The sequence below is a fragment of the Eleginops maclovinus genome, chromosome 8 (assembly GCF_036324505.1).
Source record: "Eleginops maclovinus isolate JMC-PN-2008 ecotype Puerto Natales chromosome 8, JC_Emac_rtc_rv5, whole genome shotgun sequence".
Lineage (NCBI taxonomy): Eukaryota > Metazoa > Chordata > Actinopteri > Perciformes > Eleginopidae > Eleginops > Eleginops maclovinus.
The window spans coordinates 16987513-17011328 of record NC_086356.1 but is presented as its reverse complement, the minus strand read 5'-3'; the positions used below and the strand labels follow the sequence as shown (position 1 = coordinate 17011328).

At 39.5% G+C, this 23816-nt stretch overlaps 1 protein-coding gene across 2 annotated transcripts in view; it reads left to right on the top strand.

Annotated features, from left to right (window-relative positions):
* si:dkey-34e4.1 (carboxyl-terminal PDZ ligand of neuronal nitric oxide synthase protein) overlaps nt 1–23816 on the top strand; it is a 54635-nt gene that overhangs the window by 27438 nt on the left and 3381 nt on the right. Inside the window, exons 3-11 of one of the 2 annotated variants that reach the window (XM_063888891.1) lie at nt 304–396; nt 595–653; nt 2813–2921; nt 4054–4195; nt 6201–6373; nt 9009–9170; nt 11260–11458; nt 13769–14093; nt 20083–20271. In XM_063888891.1, the coding sequence (XP_063744961.1) occupies nt 304–396; nt 595–653; nt 2813–2921; nt 4054–4195; nt 6201–6373; nt 9009–9170; nt 11260–11458; nt 13769–14093; nt 20083–20122 (1302 nt within the window). In that variant the 3' untranslated portion in view covers nt 20123–20271. Of the gene's footprint in view, nt 1–303; nt 397–594; nt 654–2812; nt 2922–4053; nt 4196–6200; nt 6374–9008; nt 9171–11259; nt 11459–13768; nt 14094–20082; nt 20272–23816 lie in introns of those variants that run through there. The other variant, XM_063888890.1, reaches the window with a different exon arrangement.

The window sequence follows — 23816 nt, the reverse complement described above, 5'->3', positions numbered from 1 at the left end:
AGTCACTGGTTCAAACAAGGATTTTTAAACAAGTTTAAATCATTTAAATAATTAATATACTCATTGGTTGCAGTAAAGTAAATGGTTTGGAAAGTTTTGACTCAGTTTTGTGGAACCAAATCTTCTCCATCAAATTAACAAAGCTACCTTAACTGTTGTGCAATTTATCTAAAACTGCCGCCTGTTGCAATCAAATAATATTTATTATGACTTATTCCAAACAGTGAAGATAAAATACTTTTAATAGGTAATACTGCTATCCTGATGTTCTTCTTTTTGTCTGTTTTTTTTTGTTTTTTTCAGTATGAATTCAAGGCCAAGAACATCAAGAAGAAGAAGGTCAGCATTGTGGTGTCTGTGGACGGGGTGAAGGTGTTACTGAGGAAGAAACAGAAGGTAATCCCCAGTAACAAACTAAGAGGACTAAGATAGGACTGTTTCAGTAATGCTGAGCAAAGAAGAACAATCTTTCAGCTTTGAATGAGTTTGTAAAATGGTTGCTTTAATACACCAGTACAACTGAATGATAATAAATGAATGTCTTGTTATGATGTTTTATTGATGCTTAATCACAATCATCCGTCTCATATACAGAGGAAAGAATGGACATGGGACGAGAGCAAGATGCTGATCATGCAGGATCCTATATACAGGTCAGTCAAACCTCAGTCTCTTAAAATGACATGTTTATGTAAAACAGAGACAAAGATTCAGAGAAATGGCAATTATTTTGACTGATATTGCAATTGAGTCAAGATATTAAAACGGATGATCATTTTAGATGATCCGTACCAAATAAATAGTTTATAGAATATGTTTTGTAGGCTGAGATATCTCTCCAGCTCCAAATTTCTTCATTCAAAATGTTATTTATTGAACCCTGAACAAAAATTGTTCTTCCTGCAATTTGAATTTGTCATTGCTTTATATTGACTATCAATTATAATGTTGATTAATTGTGCAGCCCTGTCACACACACTGAGGATTAAACTGCCAACTCTTGTCTTGGTGCTTTTTAGTCCCTCCCATCGGCTTTACCATGCAGGACTAATGTGCTTCAATGTACTTTACTGTATGTGTAAATGCACATACTACATGCATTAAATGGCATAATGAATAATCTATAGCGTGTGCTCGTCGTAGGTAGAGCATATGTTTGCCAGTATGTGATTTTTTTCCTAGGGAGGCATCCTACTCGCATTATGTTCACAGTAATCTGCTGTCTAAAGCCATCCGGACAGCAACGTTTTAGTTTGTTGTCTGTGCTAAGAAACCTATCACTGTCACCTGCCCTTTACATGATGGTATTACCCAATCATGACAGGCTTCTGAAGCTGCCAGAGACTGCTGAAGAACTCACAGAAATTCATCCATAAAGTGTCAAAATAATCCTCTCTGTCAGGTGATGAGAGGGAACATTTAGGATGGAAACCTTTTGTCTTTTTTATTTTTTGGCTCTCTTCAAAATGATGGTTAATAATGCAACCTCTCCATGGAAATAGACATCTGTGAATCTCAGCTTGTGTGAGATGTGTGTTTGTAAATTATGCATTTGTGTGTGGGAGGATCTCATTTTGCAAAGCCACACCTCATCAAAGGACGTGTGTGTATGGTACAAATATTTGCACTTGCCTGTGATTCTGCGGGTGTTCCAGTGGAAACGCATGCAGTAGTACACCCTGCAGTGTCAGGGGACTTTCATGAGTTGATGGTCATAATGGGGGGATGATGATGCAGGCTGATCCTCGGCTCTCACGGTTTACTGCAGAGAGAGAGGAGTGAGAACCGGACAGTATGCCTGTACAGGATAAGACACAGTAGTGGAGTATTCTACCGTAAAGACATTCTTTATCCCTGATTCATTTAATCTGTTGATCGATAAATAATGTTCCATATGCTTGCTTTATGCAAATATGTATCATCAGAAAGAAGAAACAGCTAACTTACCCAACACGACGACAAGGAATAAAATAACTGACAAGCCCCCAATTTAGCTCTAGGGGAACCTAGACATACCATAAAATGCACGCTCCCCAATCCAACTATAAATAGTCAGTCAATTAGACAAAGAAAATCCTTTTAAGCATTTTTTATGTCTTCACAGGTAATGCCAACAAACAACATTTCTTAACAAAAGTACCCTAAACTTACCTAACAAGAAAGACATATAACTAATCACTAGCTTCTAACCTAAGCTCCTACCGTCATAAACAGGAGAAAACAGACTCTTAAAGAAAATGGCTTCTCACTCCTACAGTACTACTGTTCTTACTTGAAATTCAAAATTGTGACCAAGGCAGAATATTTACAACTATACAAAAGGTTTACTCAGCAAATTCGCCACACAGTCCTAAAGATTCACCACTATATCTACAAATATGGGTCTCCAAATTACCCGATTCTGACTCTGATGGGAGCAGGCGAGCTGGAAGAGGGCCTGAGGGACCGCCTTGCTGCAACTCAAATAGTCCTGTGCCTTCATGTGGACCAATCAGAAATTAGGAGGCAGCCAATCTGCTCACTCACACACAGGAGGAGAGAAATATCTGACAAAAACACTCATAACACAAGGACCAAGGGTCATAACAATATTTATTGTTTGAAATAAATCAACTGAACAAAACCGTGAGAAAACAGTCCAAGATGCTATTTTAGGAATGTTTTTGTTGAGAGCAGTACCACTGAAATTCTATTTATTAATACCCATTTTGATACCTAATAAATAATTGTCAAAATTCTCCCTAAAAATGATTTTAATATTGTGAAGCTACTGTAACCTTTGCATGCTGAAATCTAGTTTCATGTTTTCCAGGATTTTCTACGTGTCTCATGACTCCCAGGACTTAAAGATCTTCAGCTACATCGCCAGAGATGGATCCAATAACTCCTTCAGATGTAACGTCTTCAAGTCAAAGAAGAAGGTACCACAGAAGTCCACTCGCCACTGACTACACACACACTCTTCTGGGGAATAGGGTTCATGCAACTACTTTCATGTTTCATCATCCTTGAGATTTCCTGTTTAAATAACACTGACCCTCGTACTGAATGAACCCATCATAGAGGGAGAAGAAAAACAAATGGTACAAACTGCAGCAGTAGCTCTCAATCTAACAGCTGTAAGACGTGTTGCATTTGGATTCAGGCCTTCTGAACTGTGCGCTTATTCCTCTCTCTACCCAATTTGCTGCTGTCACTGCTCATGATATAAATCTCCTCCTGCTGCATGCAGTGTTCGGCAGGCTGCAGGACACTGCTGCATGCAGACTGAAAAGTGATATCAGTTTTCTGCGACTGAGGGCTGGCCATCTCTTATTCCATTTTAAATGTTCTGATTATGTCAGCTGAGTTAATCGAATTTGGTTTTAATTTGTCATCCCGGTGGCTTCGTTGATATCCTGTGGTTCAGCCCTGGGGATAAAAAGCCTGCAGTGAATACAGAGGAGAGGATTCAAACTGCATACTTCCACAAACAACCGTTAATCTTAAGCATCTCGCTGCAGTTGTGGCTGAATTATCTGCTGCAGTCTTGGCTCACAGGTCTGGTGTTATCAGTCAGCTGTAATGAGAATTGTTCCACAGAAGGGAAGTTATTAGTCTCTGAATGGAGGTATTCAGCTGCGTGCCAAAGAATGACTGCGAGTGTTCATGCTTCCAAAGACGGCAGCAAGTGATTTCAAGCAGCCAGCAGGAACTCATCAGCATTAAGTATTTCTTCTCTTAACACTGACTTACCTTTTTTGTTATTACTATTGGGGCTAAAGCTCCGAGTATGTTTTCTTATTCTTTACAAGAAAGTATATGAACAGGCGTATGTGGGCGTGAAATCATCCCTCTTTTGAGTTCGACCTATGAGGAAAAATGAAATATTACTGCTTCGGTTTTTGGTTTCTTTTCTTTTTATTGATTGATCTTCTTTTTCTTTATTTTTCTATATGATTTGCTTATACTGTATGTAAAAATATGAGTTTATATTCTGGACAAGTGCATCTGTATTAAAAAGAAACACTGACCTTTTATCTCACACTCTCCCTCCTGTCTCCCCCTCGTCAGACGCAGGCCATGCGGATAGTGCGTACAGTGGGTCAGGCCTTTGAGGTGTGTCATAAGCTGAGTCTGCAGCACGCTGAGCAGGACGCAGACGGACAGGCGGACGGAGAGAGCGACAAGTCCACTGAAGAGTCCAGCAGTCATGGTGAGGCCCACCTGGAAGAGCTTACTGCTATCTGCTTATACAGAGGGTTGCATGTGCAGGGTACATACAAATACAATCAGACAAATAAACAGTTTGAGTTATTACATTGTGATTGAGTCGACAGAAACAAAGGTTTTTAACGTTTCTAATTCATTCCTGAAAGGGAACTAAGAGAGCTCCAAGGTCAAATGCACTATTTCACATTTTTATGAAGGTGAAAGATAATGTATCCGTCCTTTTATTGGATCCGCTTCAGAATTCAATGACTTGTTCCTTGGCCCTGGCAATACCACTTACATTGACAATTTGCCAGTAGTGTTTTATAATCCTGCTGACACTAGTCCACTTATTCCTGGACTTTTCAGCTGACTTTGTGAGCAACAGTCTATTTGTGCAAGTTATTGTGTTGTTTTTGTTAAGCAATGTGTAAACACCTATGCACCTTCACCCTGTTAGCCAACAACACCTTTAGCCACAAATTTAGATCATTTTTTTTTTATCTAGCCTTATCGTTGGAAATATTTTATGGACTGTTTTTTTAAATAAATGAGGTAATGCATATACCCAGACTTTTAATTGGAGAATTAATTGAAACGTTTCCTTCAACTCATTAATTTGTAGGAAGCCAAATGCTATAAAATGTATTGAGTTTTTAATACATGTTGCACTTTAACATGTGCAACATGTATAAACATAGAACAATCATGAAAACGGGGTATTTAATACATTTAAAATGCAATATTAACATCTGAACATGTAGTACAGTAACTAAATGTGTGTAGCAGAGTTTTTTGAGTTGTGTGATTGGATCCATACCGCTGATAAACAAAAAAATAAAGGCTTAACATCTAGAAACGGGGTCATGACCGAAAGAACGAGATCGCGGATACAAGCGGCTGAAATGGGATTTCTCCGCAGGGTGGCTGGCATCTCTCTTAGGGATAAGGTGAGAAGTTCAGTCATCCGGGAGGGACTCGGAGTAGAACCGCTGCTCCTTCGCGTTGAAAGGAGCCAGTTGAGGTGGTTCGGGCACCTAGTGAGGATGCCACCTGGGCGCCTCCCTAGGGAGGTGTTCCAGGCACGTCCAGCTGGGAAGAGACCGAGGGGTAGACCTAGGACCAGGTGGAGGGATTATATCTCTTCGCTGGCCTGGGAGCGCCTTGGAATCCCCCAGTCAGAGCTGGTTGATGTGGCCAGGGAAAGAGAAGTTTGGGGGTCTCTGCTGGAGCTGTTACCGCCGCGACCCTGACGGAGAAGCGGGAGGAGATGGATGGATGGAATATCTAGAAAGCAAATATGGATGTGTTACACTAAAACACACATTTTACATCAGTAACACATTTATCAATCACCTAAATAGTACTCAAAGGTACTTTAAATGTAAACAACATTTCAACGACAGCAATAACAGCTGTGTATGCACACAAAAAATGTATCTGTTTTGAACAATGTCTTTGTGAAAAAAAAAATCCATTTCTGAGCCTTTTATTGATGATTTCAGTTAAATAAGCCCACCTCTGTCGCCCAGCTGAAGCTTGACCTTTAATTTCATGCCTCTTTACGACCTAAATGAAGCCATCGAACCTCACCAGCACATTAATTCTGCGCAGCGGTCAAACGGCATCAGCACAGATGTCCAGTTACACACACATAAACAAATAAACATAATTAAGAAACGACATCACACTCCTGTTGAAGTGAATGTTCTCTGAGGATGATGAGTTCATTTCATGCTGGAGGGTAACAAAGGGAAAAATCCCTCTAATTATAACTTTCACGTCATGGGACAACACAAGAGGTTGATTACCAGTAATGAGAGTCATTTGCTAAGGAAATGAACACTTGTGTGGCGCTAAGCTACATTTATAGACAGGCAGAGTTGCAGTGATCTGCTCAAAATAGCAATAATTCAGGGTTTAGTTTAAATGAAGGCTTTCTGGTTTGCCATTTACATAAACCGTTAGGGCCATGTTTTTCCTTATTGTCTTTGTTTATTCTTTCACAGATCGTAAGCTGACGGGGACAGAGCAGGGGGAGGAAGAGGAGGACAGCAAGCTTAAAGGAAGACGAGGGGGGGAAGATCCTTCAGCCGGCACCTCGCTGTGTGAGAAGGCCCTCAGTGAAATCTTGCAGAGCCTCACCGAACTGAACGTGGTCAAACCTGGACAAACCATCATTGTAAGATACTGCAAAACACACACACACACACACACACACACACACACACACACACACACACACACACTGCATTGCTCAGGGCAGGGACACTATGCTGTGCTTGATATCTTATAATTGTCTTGCGTCTGCCCAGTATAGAGACGCACAAACTGACTTGTTTAAATTTGAAAGGAAACAAATAATGGAGATTACTTAACATCACATAACAATAACATGTTACAGGCAATTTGATAATACGTACAAATATAATCTCCCTTGATCCAAATAACTTGACGAAACCTCAAGTCTTTGTTATCGTTTTAATCAAGAGAACCCCAGTCACAAAAAAAAACTTATTGTGCATTTGAGGGAAAGGAAGCTAAGTTTAGTTGACTTGTCGCATGGGATGTATCTGTGAAAGTCCCTATAGGGGTCAAAAATCGCGAGGAAATGAATGTGGCTTTTAAAAACCAGTAACTGGTTCACTGCAAAAACTCCTGATATTGCTAAGGCTGGCTATCCTATATCTGGCCATAAACTCTAACTGAACTTGATTTTGAGAATAATTTACTACCCAAGAGCTGCTTGTGTAAGATGCTGAATCTTGTTCTAAGAAATCTTATTGTTATTCAGAGAAATCTTATTAAGTCTAATTATCTCACTGCGCTGGCAGATTATCGCAGTGGTTTCAAGCCTGTGTCAACTCAAATCGAACTTTTTTTCTATTTTTTTTCATAGTTAATGTAACATATTAACATGCCTTTTACATCTCAAGCAGTGCTTATATTTCCTGACAGTCGCAATACAGTTAAATCTTACAGCAACAGAAAGTAAAAGCAGCCTTATTATAATAAATTTGCACCATAAACACCACCGTTTATGATATTGTGTTGCGATCACATTGGTAGTGCTCCCCTTTATTATTGACACCTGCAGCGAGTTGAGCTAACAGCACCACACTCAATGATTCCAGTCTTACGATTGGCTCCAGGCTGCTTCTGTCTTTGAAGCTGCAGGAAATTACCTCCACTGTGTTTCATTGATTCGGCTTCAGTGATGTTTTGATGCTATTATCCAGGCAGTGTGTTGCCAAATGGCTCATTGACCGAGAGAAGTACAGTGTAGTGCTTCATCATGTCCTGCAGTACCTGAGCAGATCATCCCCTGCAGCTCTGCATGACTAACAAAGGCTGGCAGCAGACACTGTGCGTGTGGAAAAACACGGTCACACACGCATTACGTGAAATGAAAGACATTTTTCTGTGGTGCTTGAGGTTTAATAGAATTGAAATCTTTACGGAGTTTGGAACTGAATTTCCTTGTCTGTGACAGGATGAGGAGGCTCTGGTGTGTCACAATGTTTTCCTTTTGGATTTGTCTCCATAGTGAGAGCGCAGGAGACACAGCTGTTATCATGCTGAAAGAGAGAGGGGTTGGATCGCAGAGGAGAACCTGAATATTCCTGTTGGCTGTGAAAGGGGGGACACTTAATCCGAAAAAAAAAAGAGTCTGCTCCCTTTGATTTCTGAGAAATGCCACCCTAATCCCGTCGAGGGGTTCATAAACATCTGCTCCGTGGAGATAAGAGAGGAGAGAGGGTAGGAAAGGGATGGAGGGAGGTTTAAGGAGAGTTCAGGATAATGGGGTAAAAAGAGACTGGTCAAAAGATATGGATTACACAAGATGCAGGTTGTTGTGACAACACCAGGGTGGACACAATAACAGAAACACCACCAAGACCAGAGGAGTTGAAAAATTTGTTTAAGACTATAGTTTGAAAAGTTGTTTAAAATTGTAATTAAAGGCCTTGAAAAGCTATTTTATCTATCAGGTTCTCTGTAAACAATGTGGTGCTACATGAGCCACAGTTTCAATTACTGCACATTTGTTGTGTTTTTTTGTTGAGCTCCTTTTACTGGCAGAGCTCAGTTTGAAAAAGGGTGAAGTGAAAGTTTTGGGATAGTTTGCTAATGTTGCCAAGCCACTGTCAATCCAACCCTGAGAAACTTTACAGAGTGCTGCTACGCCCTCTAGTGGCGTCATGTAGGAGTTGCGATATATTATATCTACCATTCTTCCAATATCGGCTGTCTCTAAATATTGAACTGCCTCTGTTATCAGTAATGTTATCACAGTTTCTTAATTTTTTTAATGTTGTGTTGATTCGTTTTCCATTGGTTTAAGATTCGGTCATGGATGCCCTTAAAAACGGGGATTCATACTTAGATAATAATTTCTGAAATAATTGTATAAGAAGAGGGTGAAATAAAACGCTGATTTATTTGTGCTACCATCTGGAAAATGATCTTAAAATCCATGGAGGATTGGAGACCAAGATAAATGGAGACTTTGGGAAAAGAGTGTATCGCAATGATATTATTTTAGTTCTGATGAGGGGTTACTCTCAGGCTCAATATCAGTGGGTCTCAGTCCTGGTCTCAGTCTCTCTGGTGGTTTCTATCCTTTTGGTTCCCTAATTGCATTCGTCTGGTGTTCAATGTTTAAAAATAGCTCCTATTATATAGCGAGGATATATAACTGGCAGCACTTTGGGTCCTGAGGGCCAACATGTCCGAGGAATCTATGATGTGTTAACTACCTTGTACTTAACTATTTTCCCTCCAAAAACGTTCTGTATATTGCTGTGTGTGCTCAGGACTTTGATCGGAGGTCCCTATTCACCGTGACTTCCCAAGGAATAACTCCCAGCAGCCCTTGCTCCCGGTCTCTGACTCCGCTGGCATCGCAGCATTACCTGCAGCTCCTCCAGCAGCAGCTGCAGCAGCAGCAGCAGCACACACAGGTGGCCGTCGCACAGGTAAGAAAACACACAAACGGTTATACACAGGGTGCAGGTTGGGTAAACACAGCAGAAGGTCTTAATGACCAATTGTAACCATCAACTGTACTACACCTACAGCTCAGATTTAGGGATACATCTAACATGTTTTTTTTATTATGGATGAATTGGATGATCACAATGCCCCTTACTATCCTTTAAGAGTCTAAATATTTATTAATTTTAGTTCTAAAATAGGTATTATTATTATTATTATTATTATTATTATTATTATTATTATTATTATATGGATTTGTATTATTATAATCATTTCTTTAAAAAATCTATTTTTGTATTGCTCTGAACATATTTTCCCTTTACTTTTGTAGAATTAAAAATGACATCACACTACAGTGACTTTTACATGTTTGTATTAATTCAATTTTTACAATATGGTATGATTATCATTATTTAGATTTTTATTTGCATCGTTTAAAATGTATATATTTTTGTTTTATTGCTCTCAATTAATTTTCCCTATTACATTATTTCTGTATCAATACTATAACATTACACTAGAGCGACTTTTTTGACCTACAACCCCAAACCATATTTTAAAGCTGATATTCCTGGAAAAGGTCAATACCCATTGATCCCACCAGGTTTCCACCTTTGGTACTTCAAAAAAACAGGCACCAAACAAAGTATTTCCAATGTATTTATCTCAAAGACAGGAAGAAAATCTGCTTATAAAACAGAGAATTTGATTTCACAATTATTTGCTTTAGGAATGACTGATTGATTTAAATGTAATTGTTTTTTCCTGTCGATCAAATAGTCGTTCCATCTCCACTCGAATTGGTTCTTGTCTAACTGCACAACCAATCCTATTCAGCATTTCAATTAATGAGATTAACATTTTTTATAGTCTTTGCCCTTTGTACAATCTTTTATTGATGACAGCTTAAATCAAAATCAATATTCTCTTTTTACAGGGGAACACAATAATCAGTACGGCATAAATTAAACTGAATGCTCACCTGTTTCAGCAGCATGTACCTCTTATTGATCTCTGGATTGATCCTGACTCAAACTGTGGACTTAGCTCATTCTGTGTGTCATGAATTATTATTTATTATTCTGCTCATTCAGTGACACTGATGTCATCTTACTTTTGTCTTCGTCCTTCGTCCTGCCACATTTAAATATTATGATGTGTTCAGGCAAAATAAATAATAGAAAGAAGAATCAAACAAACCACCCACAAATACTGCTCAAATAGCTTGTTAGCCTCATGCTATCATTACTGTTTGTCTTTTACTGATGCTCCCCACCAAGGGGCAGCACCAACAAAGTAATGGAAGGACAGTAAGCGTAGCATAATGAAATACATGTTTAAACATTTGAGCCTCTCAAGTGATTCATTTACCCTCATGTATAGCGTAACGGGAGGAACTGCAACACAAATGCATATTTACTTCAGTACTTCCAGTCTCATGTGGTGGATTGCAATGCCACAGCCAAATCGACCCGCAAGTTAATGATGCGGCTAAAGAGCCATCCCATTATTCATTTGAGTTTCAGTCTTGAAATCATAGCAAAGGGCAATGATGAAATAGATGTAATCCAAATAATATAATGAATCAAAAGTGGAATTAAAGATTGATTAAAAAAAGAATAACATAAGTCTTGCCTTACAATTCATTTGTAATTTATCCATCACAATATTGATAAGTTTTATATTCAAATAACACGAAGTGCAATATTTGTCTGTATTGCAATTTGAATCTCAATTCAGATTCCTTCCTGTGATTTGAATATTGCATTGTGGTGTGAAGTAGTCTCGCCCTACAAGTGATGTTATCAAACATATTTTCTTGATACAATTCCTGACAAAAGAAATGTAAATTTATAAATATTTTTCAAAGAAATAGATCAAATTCTTGATCATTCTCACAAATATTGAAAATCATATTGCTATAACAACATTAGTCTAAATCACAATTATATATATGTTTTCTCTTTGCTCTAATTCTTACCATTGTAATCCATAATGCATCTTGATTTTGCCTATAAATCAAATCAAACACACCTAAACAAACCCACGTTCTCTCTGTGTTGGCTCCAGGTGCAGCTGTTGAAGGATCAGATGGCTGCAGAGTCGGCCGCTCGTTTGGAGGCTCAGGCCCGGGTCCACCAGCTGCTGCTGCAGAACCGGGACCTGCTGCAGCACCTGGCTCTGCTGGTGCAGCAGCTGAAGGAGCTGGAGGCCGACGCCCCTAAAACCCAAGCAGGACCCCTGCCAGAGCTACAGGCTAATGGACTCGGTAAGTGACCGCTGGGAGCAGATGAACTGATGTCAGGTCAGGTTCCCCCTGGTTCTGCTGGCCGGGTCATCGCTCGCTCCTCTGCTGGCCGGGGGACAGTGCAGTCACTCATGACACACATCGTGACCCCGCATTGGCTTTCTGCCTGCAAACATCCTCAGCTGTGTTTGATGAGGCAGAAGCAGAGCTACCGGGACTGAGCCCCCCCCCCCCCCACTCTGCAGGTGAAGGAGTTTCCCTTTGTGCCACCTGGGCAGCTGTAATTGAGCATTGTTTCCTTTATCTAAAAAAAGATAATCCTCCAGGTGTGAGCAAAACCAGTCGAAGCAGTGTGTAAATCCTAGAGTTTCTTTTTTAGATGTCTTGATCCCAGTATCAAAGGAGGCTTTCAAGTCATGCTTAATGAAGACTGATTAAAAGCCCTTGATCACGTTAATGATAAAGAATGAGGAGAAATGGGAGAGAGTGAGTTGGTGCTCAACATGGTTTGTAAAGATGATTCTTTAGTTTTTACATAAGCATATATGAGTTTTCACATTTTCTAAATAAAATACCATTTGTGTAAAAAGGTTAATGCCGTAGCAGCAAAATTTAAGCGGTTTAGCATGCCTGCTTTAGCTTATCGGCTAATAGGTAATACAAATTACAGCTTAGACTGATGGGATAGTCATTAGTTTGCAGCTATATACGATATCATTAATAATTTATTGTCAGTTAAAATCTGAAAAGGTTCAGATGCTCTACTTACAACAAGAACAAACACCAAAACAAGAAACAAGGAAACGTCACATCACCATCACTGAAGACAACAGTACATTCGACCCGGGATTTAACTGCGTTTCATTTGAGGATTGACTGCTGCACTAAAGAGTGCTTCAGTCTAACCTCATTAAATCATGGTCAGGACATTAGAAGAATATTTTTAGGCGTAATAAAAGTCTGCACCAGCATTGGACCAACCAACAGACAGATGCATGAAGCTACATTATTAGTTTTGCCGATAAAAAAATACACTTCATGTCCACTTTAATCAATCTAGTTCAACTATGAATCTAATATAGCATTTTTAATTGAGAATGTTAGTGTTTACACTGTTAGCGTAGTGATCATTTAACTACATGTTTGTTACTGAAGTGTTAGTGGTGTTGTTGTACTAGCTGCTTTGCTTTTGTTTTTTTAATGAGCTTTCTCCCAGATGTTTTTAATGTGGTTGGGAAAACATTTAAACCACTGCTCATTAATTGCAAAAGAATGGCAGACCAGTTAAATACTCCTGCCAACTATATTGATTTCTCCCCCCACCCAGATCACTTTTTTGAAACAGTGTAAAAACAACATTCTTACAAACAATAGCATCTCTTTGTAAAACCAAGAGCAGATTACATAATCAGAGTGGATTTAAAACCACATTATCTCACACTCACAGACTGTTCTCACTGAGTTTTCATTGTGTAAAAACCTTTATTTTTGGTGCACACACACACACACACACACACACACACACACACACACACACACACTGTCCTAAGGGAGGATTTTTGGAGGAGGGATGTATTTACAGGAGTGAAAAGAACTGCCCTTCTCGCCAAAATAACAATGAGTAACCACACACACAGTGGGCAGAGCTCTGTGTGTGAGTTTTGACGTGTGTGTGAATGTGTGCAAGTTTTTAAAATGCCACATTATGTTTAATGCTGGTTTTAATCACGTTAGTCCCTCTGATAGAAAATGCTAATCTCAGACATGGCTGGACTTAAATCTCCCTCTGGCACCGAGCCAACTTCTCCATCCTGTAATGAGAGTCAGGGCTCAGAGGGATCTTCAGAAATATACTGTATGAAAAATAAAGAAAACGTTTTTTGTTGGGTTTCGTAGCTGCACAATGAATTGGAATTTAAAGAGGCCCTATTATGCTTCCTCCAAAATCTCAATATGGTGAAGTGCAATATTCAAATCGGTGGAGGTGCATCATTTGTTCGATGCTAAATATGCTTAAATATGAATTTGGGATTATTGTGTTTCCTAGACGTCGTGGCATACAAATCGTATTTCCACAAATGTAATAAAATGATTTTGTTTGGCACAGATCCCTTAAAAAAAAAGCACACCATGATCTTTTTAAATGTGTCTTTGAATGATAATGAGAACGGCACAAAAATAATCAATCCCTCTAAAATTGTCATTCATATCGTAATTGCAAAATGACTTACTCTTCCAGATGATGCAGCCCTACGGTTAACTCTAAAATGCTTAGCTGTTGTGTTATTTATTATTGTGGCGTTTTGTTGATATATTTTCTGCTTCTTCCAGATGGTCCTCAGTCCCCGTGCGGCTCAATAACATCAGCAAAGGCTCTGACTCTGAATCTGAAGAAGAACTACATCCAGACGCTGGACCAGCTCATCACCTCCACACCTGCATGGCCTCTCCAATCCTCCCCCCTCTCCCCCTCCGCTGTGGACAGTGCTGAGTCCTACCTGAACCTGCTCAACCTGGAGAACAGCAGCGAACCTGCAGCGCCGTTAAACGGAGACGCTGACTCCTTCATCAGGGCCAACGGGAGCGCAGAAACCAAGGAGAGCTGCAGTGAGATCGTCCCATTCACGCTGAGGAACTCCGCCAACATGGATGAAAAGTAAGACCACTCTGCTTTTTTATTTAGAAAATAAAGTACTGCACCAGATCACAGAAATAAGTAAATCCAATGAAATGTTTTGTAGCAAAGCAAAAGGTTAAAGGAATGGTTCAACATATTGAGAAAAGGCTTTTTTATGCTGGTAAAGAGTTTCTCTTATGTCTGAGAAACACATCAATGGTTTATTCTGGCCTTAGAACTGTCGACATTTAAACATTCAGTGTAAGTTAGTTTGCTACTCCTTTCTGTTCCTCCATACTATTCTTAGTTTTATTCTATTTTTGAGGTTTTTTTGCACAATGTTTTTTGGGGATGTAAACAGGAAGTGTAATGCTGTGATGGAGTCAGTTAGCTAGCTGTTGGCTACGACTTGAGCCCTGAGGGATTTTTATGCCTTTGTGTTGATTTTCTTTTTGAAAATTAGCACCATTAAAGGTATACTCAATCAGCTCTTAGCATATCCTGTTTGCAATTCAACCAGAGATGATCTGACACTTTCACTGGGTAATTTAAATATTGAAGGAGACTATTATACTACATTTAAACTGTAAGTCACACTGAATCTAGTGTTCAGATTTCACTGAGTTATGAACCCAAAAAGGATTACACATTTTCAAATCAGAACAAATGGTCATGTTAGCAGTTGTGTACAAATCACAAAGTATATATAACATGTGAATTAATCAACTTTAAAGAGGCAAAGTACATTTTGTTACATTTGAACAGAGCCAGGCTAACCTTATCCCTCTGATTCCATTCTTTGTGCTAAGCTAAGTGCCTGCTGGTTATATCTTCATTTGTTACGGATAACCATGGAAGTAGAATCCATGTTTTCCCATCTCACTCGTTGCTAGAAGGAAAAATAAGTCTCAACATGTACAAACTATTCCTTTTAATGTGCAAACATGTTCCTAATGTGGTAGCAGTCTGTTTGTATTTGAGACGACAGTGACACACGCAGCCTGTAGCTTTTAGTGTTATTAGTGCAGAACTGCTACACTCAGCAGAAACAGCCTGCAGCTAATGAAAGTGTGACTGTAATCAGGGGATTACAGAACACAGGGAGGAAAGGCTCTAGTTCAGACAAACAAAGAAGGGATCAGGTTTGAGGTTGAAAGAGAGAAAGGGAATCAGAGAAAGGATGAGATTTAAGAGAAACCCGGAAACGCCATCAACTCCAACTGTTTCTATTTCTGTCAGGGTTTGGGGAAACAGGACCCAAGTGTAGTAAAATGAACGGGAGGCAGGGAAGCTTTATTTAAATTAAAGCTGTACTTTCAACGAAAAATAACCACACCAACACTAACCAGGGGATACAGGGACACTGGAAACAGGAGCAGACAGACGGACGGGCAGGAACAGGCAGGTAACAGGTACAACATCAGGGAAGAAATGACGACGACTGAACAAGAGACAAAAGGGGAACCAAGACTAAATACACAAGGCTAATCACCAAACAACACACAGCTGGAGAGGGGAGGAGAAACACAGGGGCAACAGGTGAACACAATGACACAATCAGGGGAAGGTGGGAAACTAAAGACAGGGAGTGAAACTTAACCTGACACAAGAGGGGAAAACCTTTCAAAATAAAACACACAACACAAAGACATGACGACACGAAACCAGGATCATGACATTTTCATGGAATAACTCGATCTGAAAAGCCATGAAATCGTGCGTTGAGAGAGAAACTAAGTTGTTTTCTTAGGAATCATTTATAGTGAGTTTTCTGCTTTACAGGGAAGTTTCTATTTCTCAATCTCTGGCACATTTTATCTTGCAAAGTACTTCCCCTTCTGAACTTTAAATTTAATGTCTGAATGCTGTGGCACTGCACCAGCAGCTCTTACCTTGATGCACATATAGGAGCCACAGCATCTAATAAGTTTTTAATGAGCTTTTAATCTCATTAAGGAATCTCATTAAAGCCATCGCAAAGACCAGGAATAGCAAACAAAAAAAATACTTGTACTACATCAGATCCAGCAGGACAAACTCTTTAGTCCTTTCAAATGTATCCCCCGCTCTCTCATCCTCGCACTTAATTCATCTCTCCTCTCGTTTTTCACTCTCCCTCTGAAAGCAATCCCCAGCGAATCCTCCAAGGAGGGCATGTTCAAGTTGATTTTAGAGCAGACAATGAGAAACATCAGGAGTTGACTCAGTGGTGTAGTGTGTCTTTGGCGTGCTTGTGGAAGTTGTACGTCTGCTTTGTTTTGTGTGAGGCTTTGCTCCCAGACTCACATCCTGTGGTGTCCTGCAGCATTCACTCCCAGCCCTTCACAACCTGAAACTCTACCCCAGTCTTCATGTCGGAATATCTTTTTTACTTTCGCATGTGAGGGAGAGGGAACAAAAGGGAGCTTCAGATCTCTCCCGAAGAGAGGCATTTTGTGACCTTATATTTCCAAGTGAACATCACTTTCATCTGGGAATGTTTTGTGTGGCAGGCTGAAGCCCCCCAATTTTCCCTGCCTGTCTATAACTCTTCTTTCTGAGCACCACATTTTCAATTATGTGTCCTGAACGCTTAACAGAAGATTTAATAGCTTAGAAAAATACCAGCGGGACGTTTAGTGTTGTTTATTTTTTTAAAGGGACTTCCCCTTCTCTGCCATCCTCCCCCTCTTCTTTATTGGATGCTGTTTGTCTCTCCTGAGTGACATCATTTTTCTGTTAATAGTCGTAAATGCTGGATTTATTCACAAATGGCACATAAACGTAATGAAAAGTCGGGTTATTGCATCAGACTTCTTGATGTGATCTTTCGGTGGCTATAATCTCTGTTTTTATGCAACTATACATCTTTTAATCGCACTAAATCCTAGGGACAACAAGACAAAATGAAGGTTATGTAAATGGGAACTTCATTATGTTATTCTGTTTCCACACAAATCTCCTCTGCATTACCTTCATCAGTCAGTCTCCCTCTCTCCCCCTCCACACGGCACATTTTATTACTTCCATTTGCTTTTGTTCTCTGGATTTCCCCAGCGAATCGATGTTTACAGCTTGAGTGGCCTTATTTTATGTTCTGGATAGCAGACAGACACTCTTCTGCCAGCCTCTCTCTCTCTCTTCCTCCTCTTCCTCCTCCATGAGCTGACCTCCGCTCTGGGTCAAGAGCTGCTCATGCAGGGTGATGGAATCCATTCATTTCACATTATTAGTGCAATTTAGCTCTAAATCACACAGTTATTACGCCCAACATGGTTCACATCCTTGTGTGCTCTCCAGCTGGCAGGCTGAGTCGAGTGCTATATGATCTTTGCATATGGTATGCTGGCAACGCCAACGCTAAAGCTAAACATGTAGTGAGTCACACTTTCCACGAGAAACAGGCGAGGCAGAATCAGGATGTCACAGTTAAAATACACACTGTGGGCAGAGGATTCCACTATGGTATTTGCAGCTTTTTTGAGTCATCACCCCTCTTTATCCTCTTTATTTATGCAAATACTATATTAGTTTTGGTCATCAACCAAAGTTTTGGACAATTTAAAATGTTGACCTGATGATGGCGCTAAAGGAAAAGTTAAGGAAAAATTCATAATTTGTTACTTTATATTTGTGTTTTGTGTCTCTCCTGTGACATGTCTCCATGCTTTAATATTCAAAAAGTTCTTTATTCTTCTCAGACTGCCTGTGCTACAGCACCTCTTTTCACCCTCTGAAACCAGAGCCCAGTCTGCTCTGATTGGTTAGCTGGCCAGCTCTGTTGTGATTGGGCAACCGTGTAGATATGTCCCGCCCCTTAGCCTATCACGTACAATGTGCTAGCCAATAGTAGCCCGGGTGTTTTATATCACACACTACAGGGAAGGGAAACCCATAAAACGTAAAAGAGATTGCTATTCATCCTGAGGGGAACATAAATGTATTTTCCAAATTTTAAGGCAATTTATCTAGAATTTATCAAGATATTTCATTCAAAACTATGCTACATATATTCAGTATTTTCCTTCTGTAATCACATGAAAAGTCAAAGAATCACAAAAAATCTGCCAGAGAAATCTTCTCCACATAAATATCTGTATAAATGTGTTGCGTAGCGATGTATCCAGTATTTATTTCTTGAGATATTTCCATCTCTACCAACATTGCTATCCTTAGAGACATGTATCTTAAACTGCAGAATGCCCACACAGGGCAAAAACACACACATGGTGGCTATAAGAACACTGACTATATATTATTCACCAGTGAGTCATGCTTTCCTCTGTTATCCTATAGACTGCTCTCCTTCTCTCAGTATTGTATGTTGCATAATCACATTTCCTGACCCATCTGCCGGTCTTCCTCCCCCGTATGCTTCATTGTTTTCCATCTTCATCATCAACATCATGAGACATGCACCGGTCGCGCCGTCGTGATTTGATTGCAGCGATGTGATATGAGTTTAATTGACCATGTTTGCAGGTGTCTGCAAGCCTGACTCTGCTACACTGCATCGTTCTCACACACACACATCATTTTTTTATAATCTCAGACCCATGTCAGGCTGAGTAAATATCCTGAAAGCTGTCAAATCGGCATGTCAGCCACTGAATAGTGTTTGACGGGGACTCTGTCAGGCTTTAGGATTCAATTGTTTGATTTTTTAAAAGTTTTGTAGTCACTTTGCGGGTCCTGTTATACTCTCACGTTCAGCCACCCACTTTACCATCCCACACACACAAATCTCTAATGTGCTGTGTTCATTTCTTTACCAAAGCAAGACGCTTTCACAAAGGCCCAGTGTCTCTTCTGAGATTGAACCTCCTACTTATACATCTATTTCACAGAGGAAAGGATTTTAGACATGACTAAGCAGGAGGACGGAGATGTTTCCTTTTTTCTCCACCTGTTGATCAGCTCCTACTGGTTGTTATTTAAATAAGTGTTGTGCTGTTATTTCCTGCTAGCGTCCTGATTGCCTGAGTTATTCCTGTTCGTTGAATGGTGAAGTAAATCAGCATGCTGTGATTATGAGTCATTTGTTTTGCCGACACAGAGGGGTTCCTTATCATTTTCTTTAACACCTTTGCCGCGTTTGCCTCTTTATTGATTTTCATGCAACATTAAATAAATTCTGGCAGTGAAGAGCCTGACACATCTCTAACAATAAAAGTGAAATCAATGACAGTAGATAAGTATGTTTTCACTAACCAACTACGTTCTGCTGAATATTTTCCAAATACTAGATATTGATTTAGCCATTCCTTGTTTCGAACGCCCTTTTATGGACATCATTGATATTTGAATAACTCAAAACTATGTTGATAATTTATGATTTGGTCATTTTGTGCCAATTTTGAAAACTGTTTTGATTCATCTAAGTCTAGAAGTATCGTAATTTAGTTTAGATACTGTATATCTGGTTCTTTGATTTAAAAAAGAAAAAGAAGGACCTGTCTCCATAACATTTGAATGTCCCTACAACTTCTCAAGTCCCTTTTCAATAAAAACATCCACATAAACCAGTTCTCGTACGTATAGTAATATTGGGAGCAGTAGCTAAATTGTTATAGCAGTTCTTCATGTAAAAATGTTTTCACCTATCAAATATGGAGGTTTACTGCTTATTTCTTTTGAGCATCATATTAAACTGAGTAGAATTTGGTAGGACTGACGAAACAAGAATTTTAAAGACTTCTCCATGGACTTAGAGAAACTGGGTTGGGTACTATAAACTAATAATGTAAAAAGCAATTGTCAGATTGCAGCCATTACTTTTTGTAGCAGTAGCATAGTGCTTTTTGTGTACACCTTCACAGCATTTTGAATTGTGTATACCATTTCAATTTGATCCTCATACTGCTGATTTCTACATTGCACCTGCGTCACATTTTAATATAAAATTGTCAGATCTGTATTAATTGTATAAAATCCTACACTTTTAATGTGCTAAAACGTGCAGAATCACTGACATAGGCTTATAAATTCCTATCCCCTGACATAGTGTGGTGCTCCTCTGTACTCTAACTGTTGCCTCTCTTTGGTACAGGTGCGAGGACCCTCTCCTGCTCTTCCTCTTCCTCCTCTAGCCATCCCTTCATTTCCCCATCAGAAACCCCTAAATAACTCTCAATCGAGCAGGCTGCTTTCTTAGACACACACTGATAGAGAAACGTTGACTTTAATTAAGTATATTATGTAAGCAGATTTAACATGACTGTATAAGGTTAGTAGAAAGCAATGTTATTAAGTTGAAACTAATGTTTTTATTCAAACTTCAAATTATTGCTTTCAACTAACCTAATACAGTTGTGTGAAATCTGTTGACAGAATTAAATGTAAAAGTCAACGTTTCAGTTTATTCAGTGCACAGCTCGTCTATTACATTGCCCACTCCCACACACCAGCCTTACTCCCTGGAGCTCTGCCACTGCCTAAGCCCCTTCCTCTTCCTCCTCTTCCTCTTTCTGCCCCTTCTCCTCCCTCTATGTGAGTATTTTTCATGACATCCAGCATGTGGACTGTGCACTGGGCATGTGGTGGTGAACAGTTTGGGTGTTAGCTGGTTCATGTTCAGGGCTCACCCCTGATTCTCTCTGCTAATGACTGAATAATCTCCTCCATTTACATGCAGATGTGGTTCAAACCACATTTGCATGGAGTTAATCAGGAAGCCACACATGTTTAATGCACGACAGCTCTGTCTGTGATTTATGCACTTCTGCAAGACTGTGAGCACTTGTTTTGTTTCGCACACTTAGAAGAAATACTCGTGTCAGTATTTGCTATTATCTTGTCAGTGGAGGTTCCACCTGAACAGTAAAGCTGTCACATCCGAGGCATAGGAGAATACCCAGTATGCACCTGTCTGGTCTTCACTGTGTTACAGTGGAGTTTGTTTTGTATTTGTGTGAGTGTGTGTTTGGCGTCATGTGCATGTTTTTTGCTTTACTGAGTCTGACCAAATAGTCTCCCAGTCTGAGGCAAACGCCATCAGAGATCTCACATGTGCTGTTGCACAATTGGAAGAGCAGCATTAGAAATATATCTCCATTTAATCATTGCTAGTAATAGCGGACAAAAAAAGCTGTATGTTTGTGTTAATTTGAATGAACTCAGCTAATTCTTTTATCAAGTCTTAGTCCTGCGTTAGATGTCCTTGTCAGTTTTTATTTTATCGAACAAACTCTTCCATTAAGTTAAAGTTTATTAAAGGTCTTTGCCTTTTTAGTTTTTTGCTATTTGAGTTAGTCATCAGATTATATTGAGTATTTCAGTTCATTTTAATCTAGTTAAAGTGAACACTTTGTTTGTTATCCCAAGCTATGTTATCAAATTATAAACTATAACTTAAAGCCTTCTAAAAAAGTCTAAAATATTAGACAGTTGGTGTTAAATTGAGTTTTTGTCTTATCATGTCATGTTTGTTATTCAAAAAAAGATAATTGATAAAACACTAGTAATAGTTTTTTTTAAATAAATGAACACTGCTTTGAGTGCATTTCATTGCTGTATTTAGCATCAGAATGGAATTATAACTTAAAAACCTGGAAGATGTGAAATAGTGTGTCTTTTAAACTGCATTTCCACTCAAAATAATCCCACTGAGCAAGAATACCCAATACATTTCTCACTGATGGATTGCGTACAGTATTTTTAGTAAATGTCAAGTCTCTAGAAGTCCATTTTCTATTCCGCACTGAAATGAGCTGAAGCCACGGGCCATTTAGATAACATTTATAACATTTAGACATTCCTCAGCAGTCGTATGAATTGTACGTGAGCAGCTGTCATAAAATGGCCTTTCTGGAACAAGCTCATAATCATTTCTTTTAGTTTGACAACTTGCTACAGTGAGCACAAGATGAGGGAGTAATGAGTCGTTTCTATCAGCCCCACACTGACAGTAAGAGAGGTGCTTATGCTTTTACTGAGGAAATATTCAGTTTAATCAGAAGACAGGGGTTTAATAAAGTTTATAGGCAAAGAAATCTAATATTTCTGGGATTGTATGGCCTTTATGATCATGCATACTCTTAATCTCTTAAAAAGATATCCACATTACGATTTCCAAATATAATAAATGTAAAACAAAAGGCAAAGGAAGAGAGAGATGAAAGGAAAGACAAAGAGAGAGTTCTAAAAGGCAGAGGTAGAAAACTGAGAAGACACAGTAGAGACAGATGAGGCAGTGCGGTGTGGGTGTCAGTGTGACAGAAACAGGAGTGCTGAGTCAAAGTTATGATAATGAGAGCAGCCTGCTCCTTGATCCAGCTGCAAATTCATCCGTAAACCTGGCAGCACGCACTGAGAAATACCAGCACAAGAAACCAAAGCTGAATCACAATTAAAACCCGGCTGTTTATCTTTGAAAGCCTCAAAGAAACAGTTGCTCGGTAAAAGAAAACAGGTATCCAAGGGTGTCACAATGCGGACTGTGGGCCAATTATCACTCAGCCTTAAATGAATCTTCTCAAATTAAGCGAAAACTACAATTAGTATGAAGAAGTATTACATTTTATTTTAAGTTGTAATATTCAAAAAAGTGTATTTTCATTTATTAAGAATCATCTTTGCTAGTTGTAAAGCAAACGTTATTTTAGTCCGTTTTTACAGGCTTTGATACTTCATTACATCATCATACTTCTACTACTACTATATGTGACATTTTACAAGGATACAAGTTCAAAAAAGAAAACTGGTAAACCCAAAATGTTAACACGTGTAGTTGACATTAATTAGCTCTAAAATGTTTGGTTAATTTGCAAATATAATTACATACCTCATTACTTATGCAACACAGTGTGTAAACACTGAAACTGAAATATTGGCGGTGGTGGCAAAGTGGTAAGGGGCTTGACCTGGGAACTGGAAGGTCACCACTTCAAGTCCCCTAAAGACCAAGTCTTACCGTGATGTCCCTGAGCAAGGCACTATTCTCTACACTGCTCCCCCGGGTGCCGTACATATGGCAACCCACTGCTCCAAACACTAGGATGGCTCAAATGCAGAATGTAAAATTCCCCTCTGTGGGACCATTAAGGGTATCCTTCTTCTTGTTTTTCTTCTACATGCACAAAAACCTATATAACACACTGCAGGAAAAGAAAATCACCACAACATTATAGTAGGGCCTCTTTTAAAAGTATTTCTCAGGGAAAGGGAAACTTTGATCTGCTGAAGGGCCTAGAGGGAACATCACAGGAATCATGAAAGAAATGTGGATTTAGTACCAGATTTATTTTTAATCCATCCAAAAGTCAAGGAAGTGAGTATGAACAGTGAACGTCTGAACAACATCTAATTAAAACCCATACAGTGGTGGTTGTGATATTTCAGTCTGCACCACAGTGTTGTATCACATTGTCATCCTAAGGGCCAAGGCTAATAAAAACCACCGATGCTTCCTGTGACCTTGGAGTCAGTGAACTTGACTTCTCCCTCACAAGGCTTTGTGCTTCTCCTTTTGTTCGCCGGGGAAACACTGTGTGATTATCTCTGGTGATGTTTTCCCAGCGCCATTATAACGAATCTGTCATTACTGTATCAACACCCATCTGTACAGAAAGGATCGAGACATCAGCACATCGCTTAAGCTCATTACTGAGAGCAGGATCCAGCCGCAGACCAGATTTCACGGGGGAACCAAGTTAGCATCTAGCACTATAATGTAGATGGGTGGAGTCAGAGCTGAAGCGAGGCGTGTGTGTGTGTGTGTGTGTGTGTGTGTGTGTGTGTGTGTGTGTGTGTGTGTGTGTGTGTGTGTGTGTGTGTGTGTGTGTG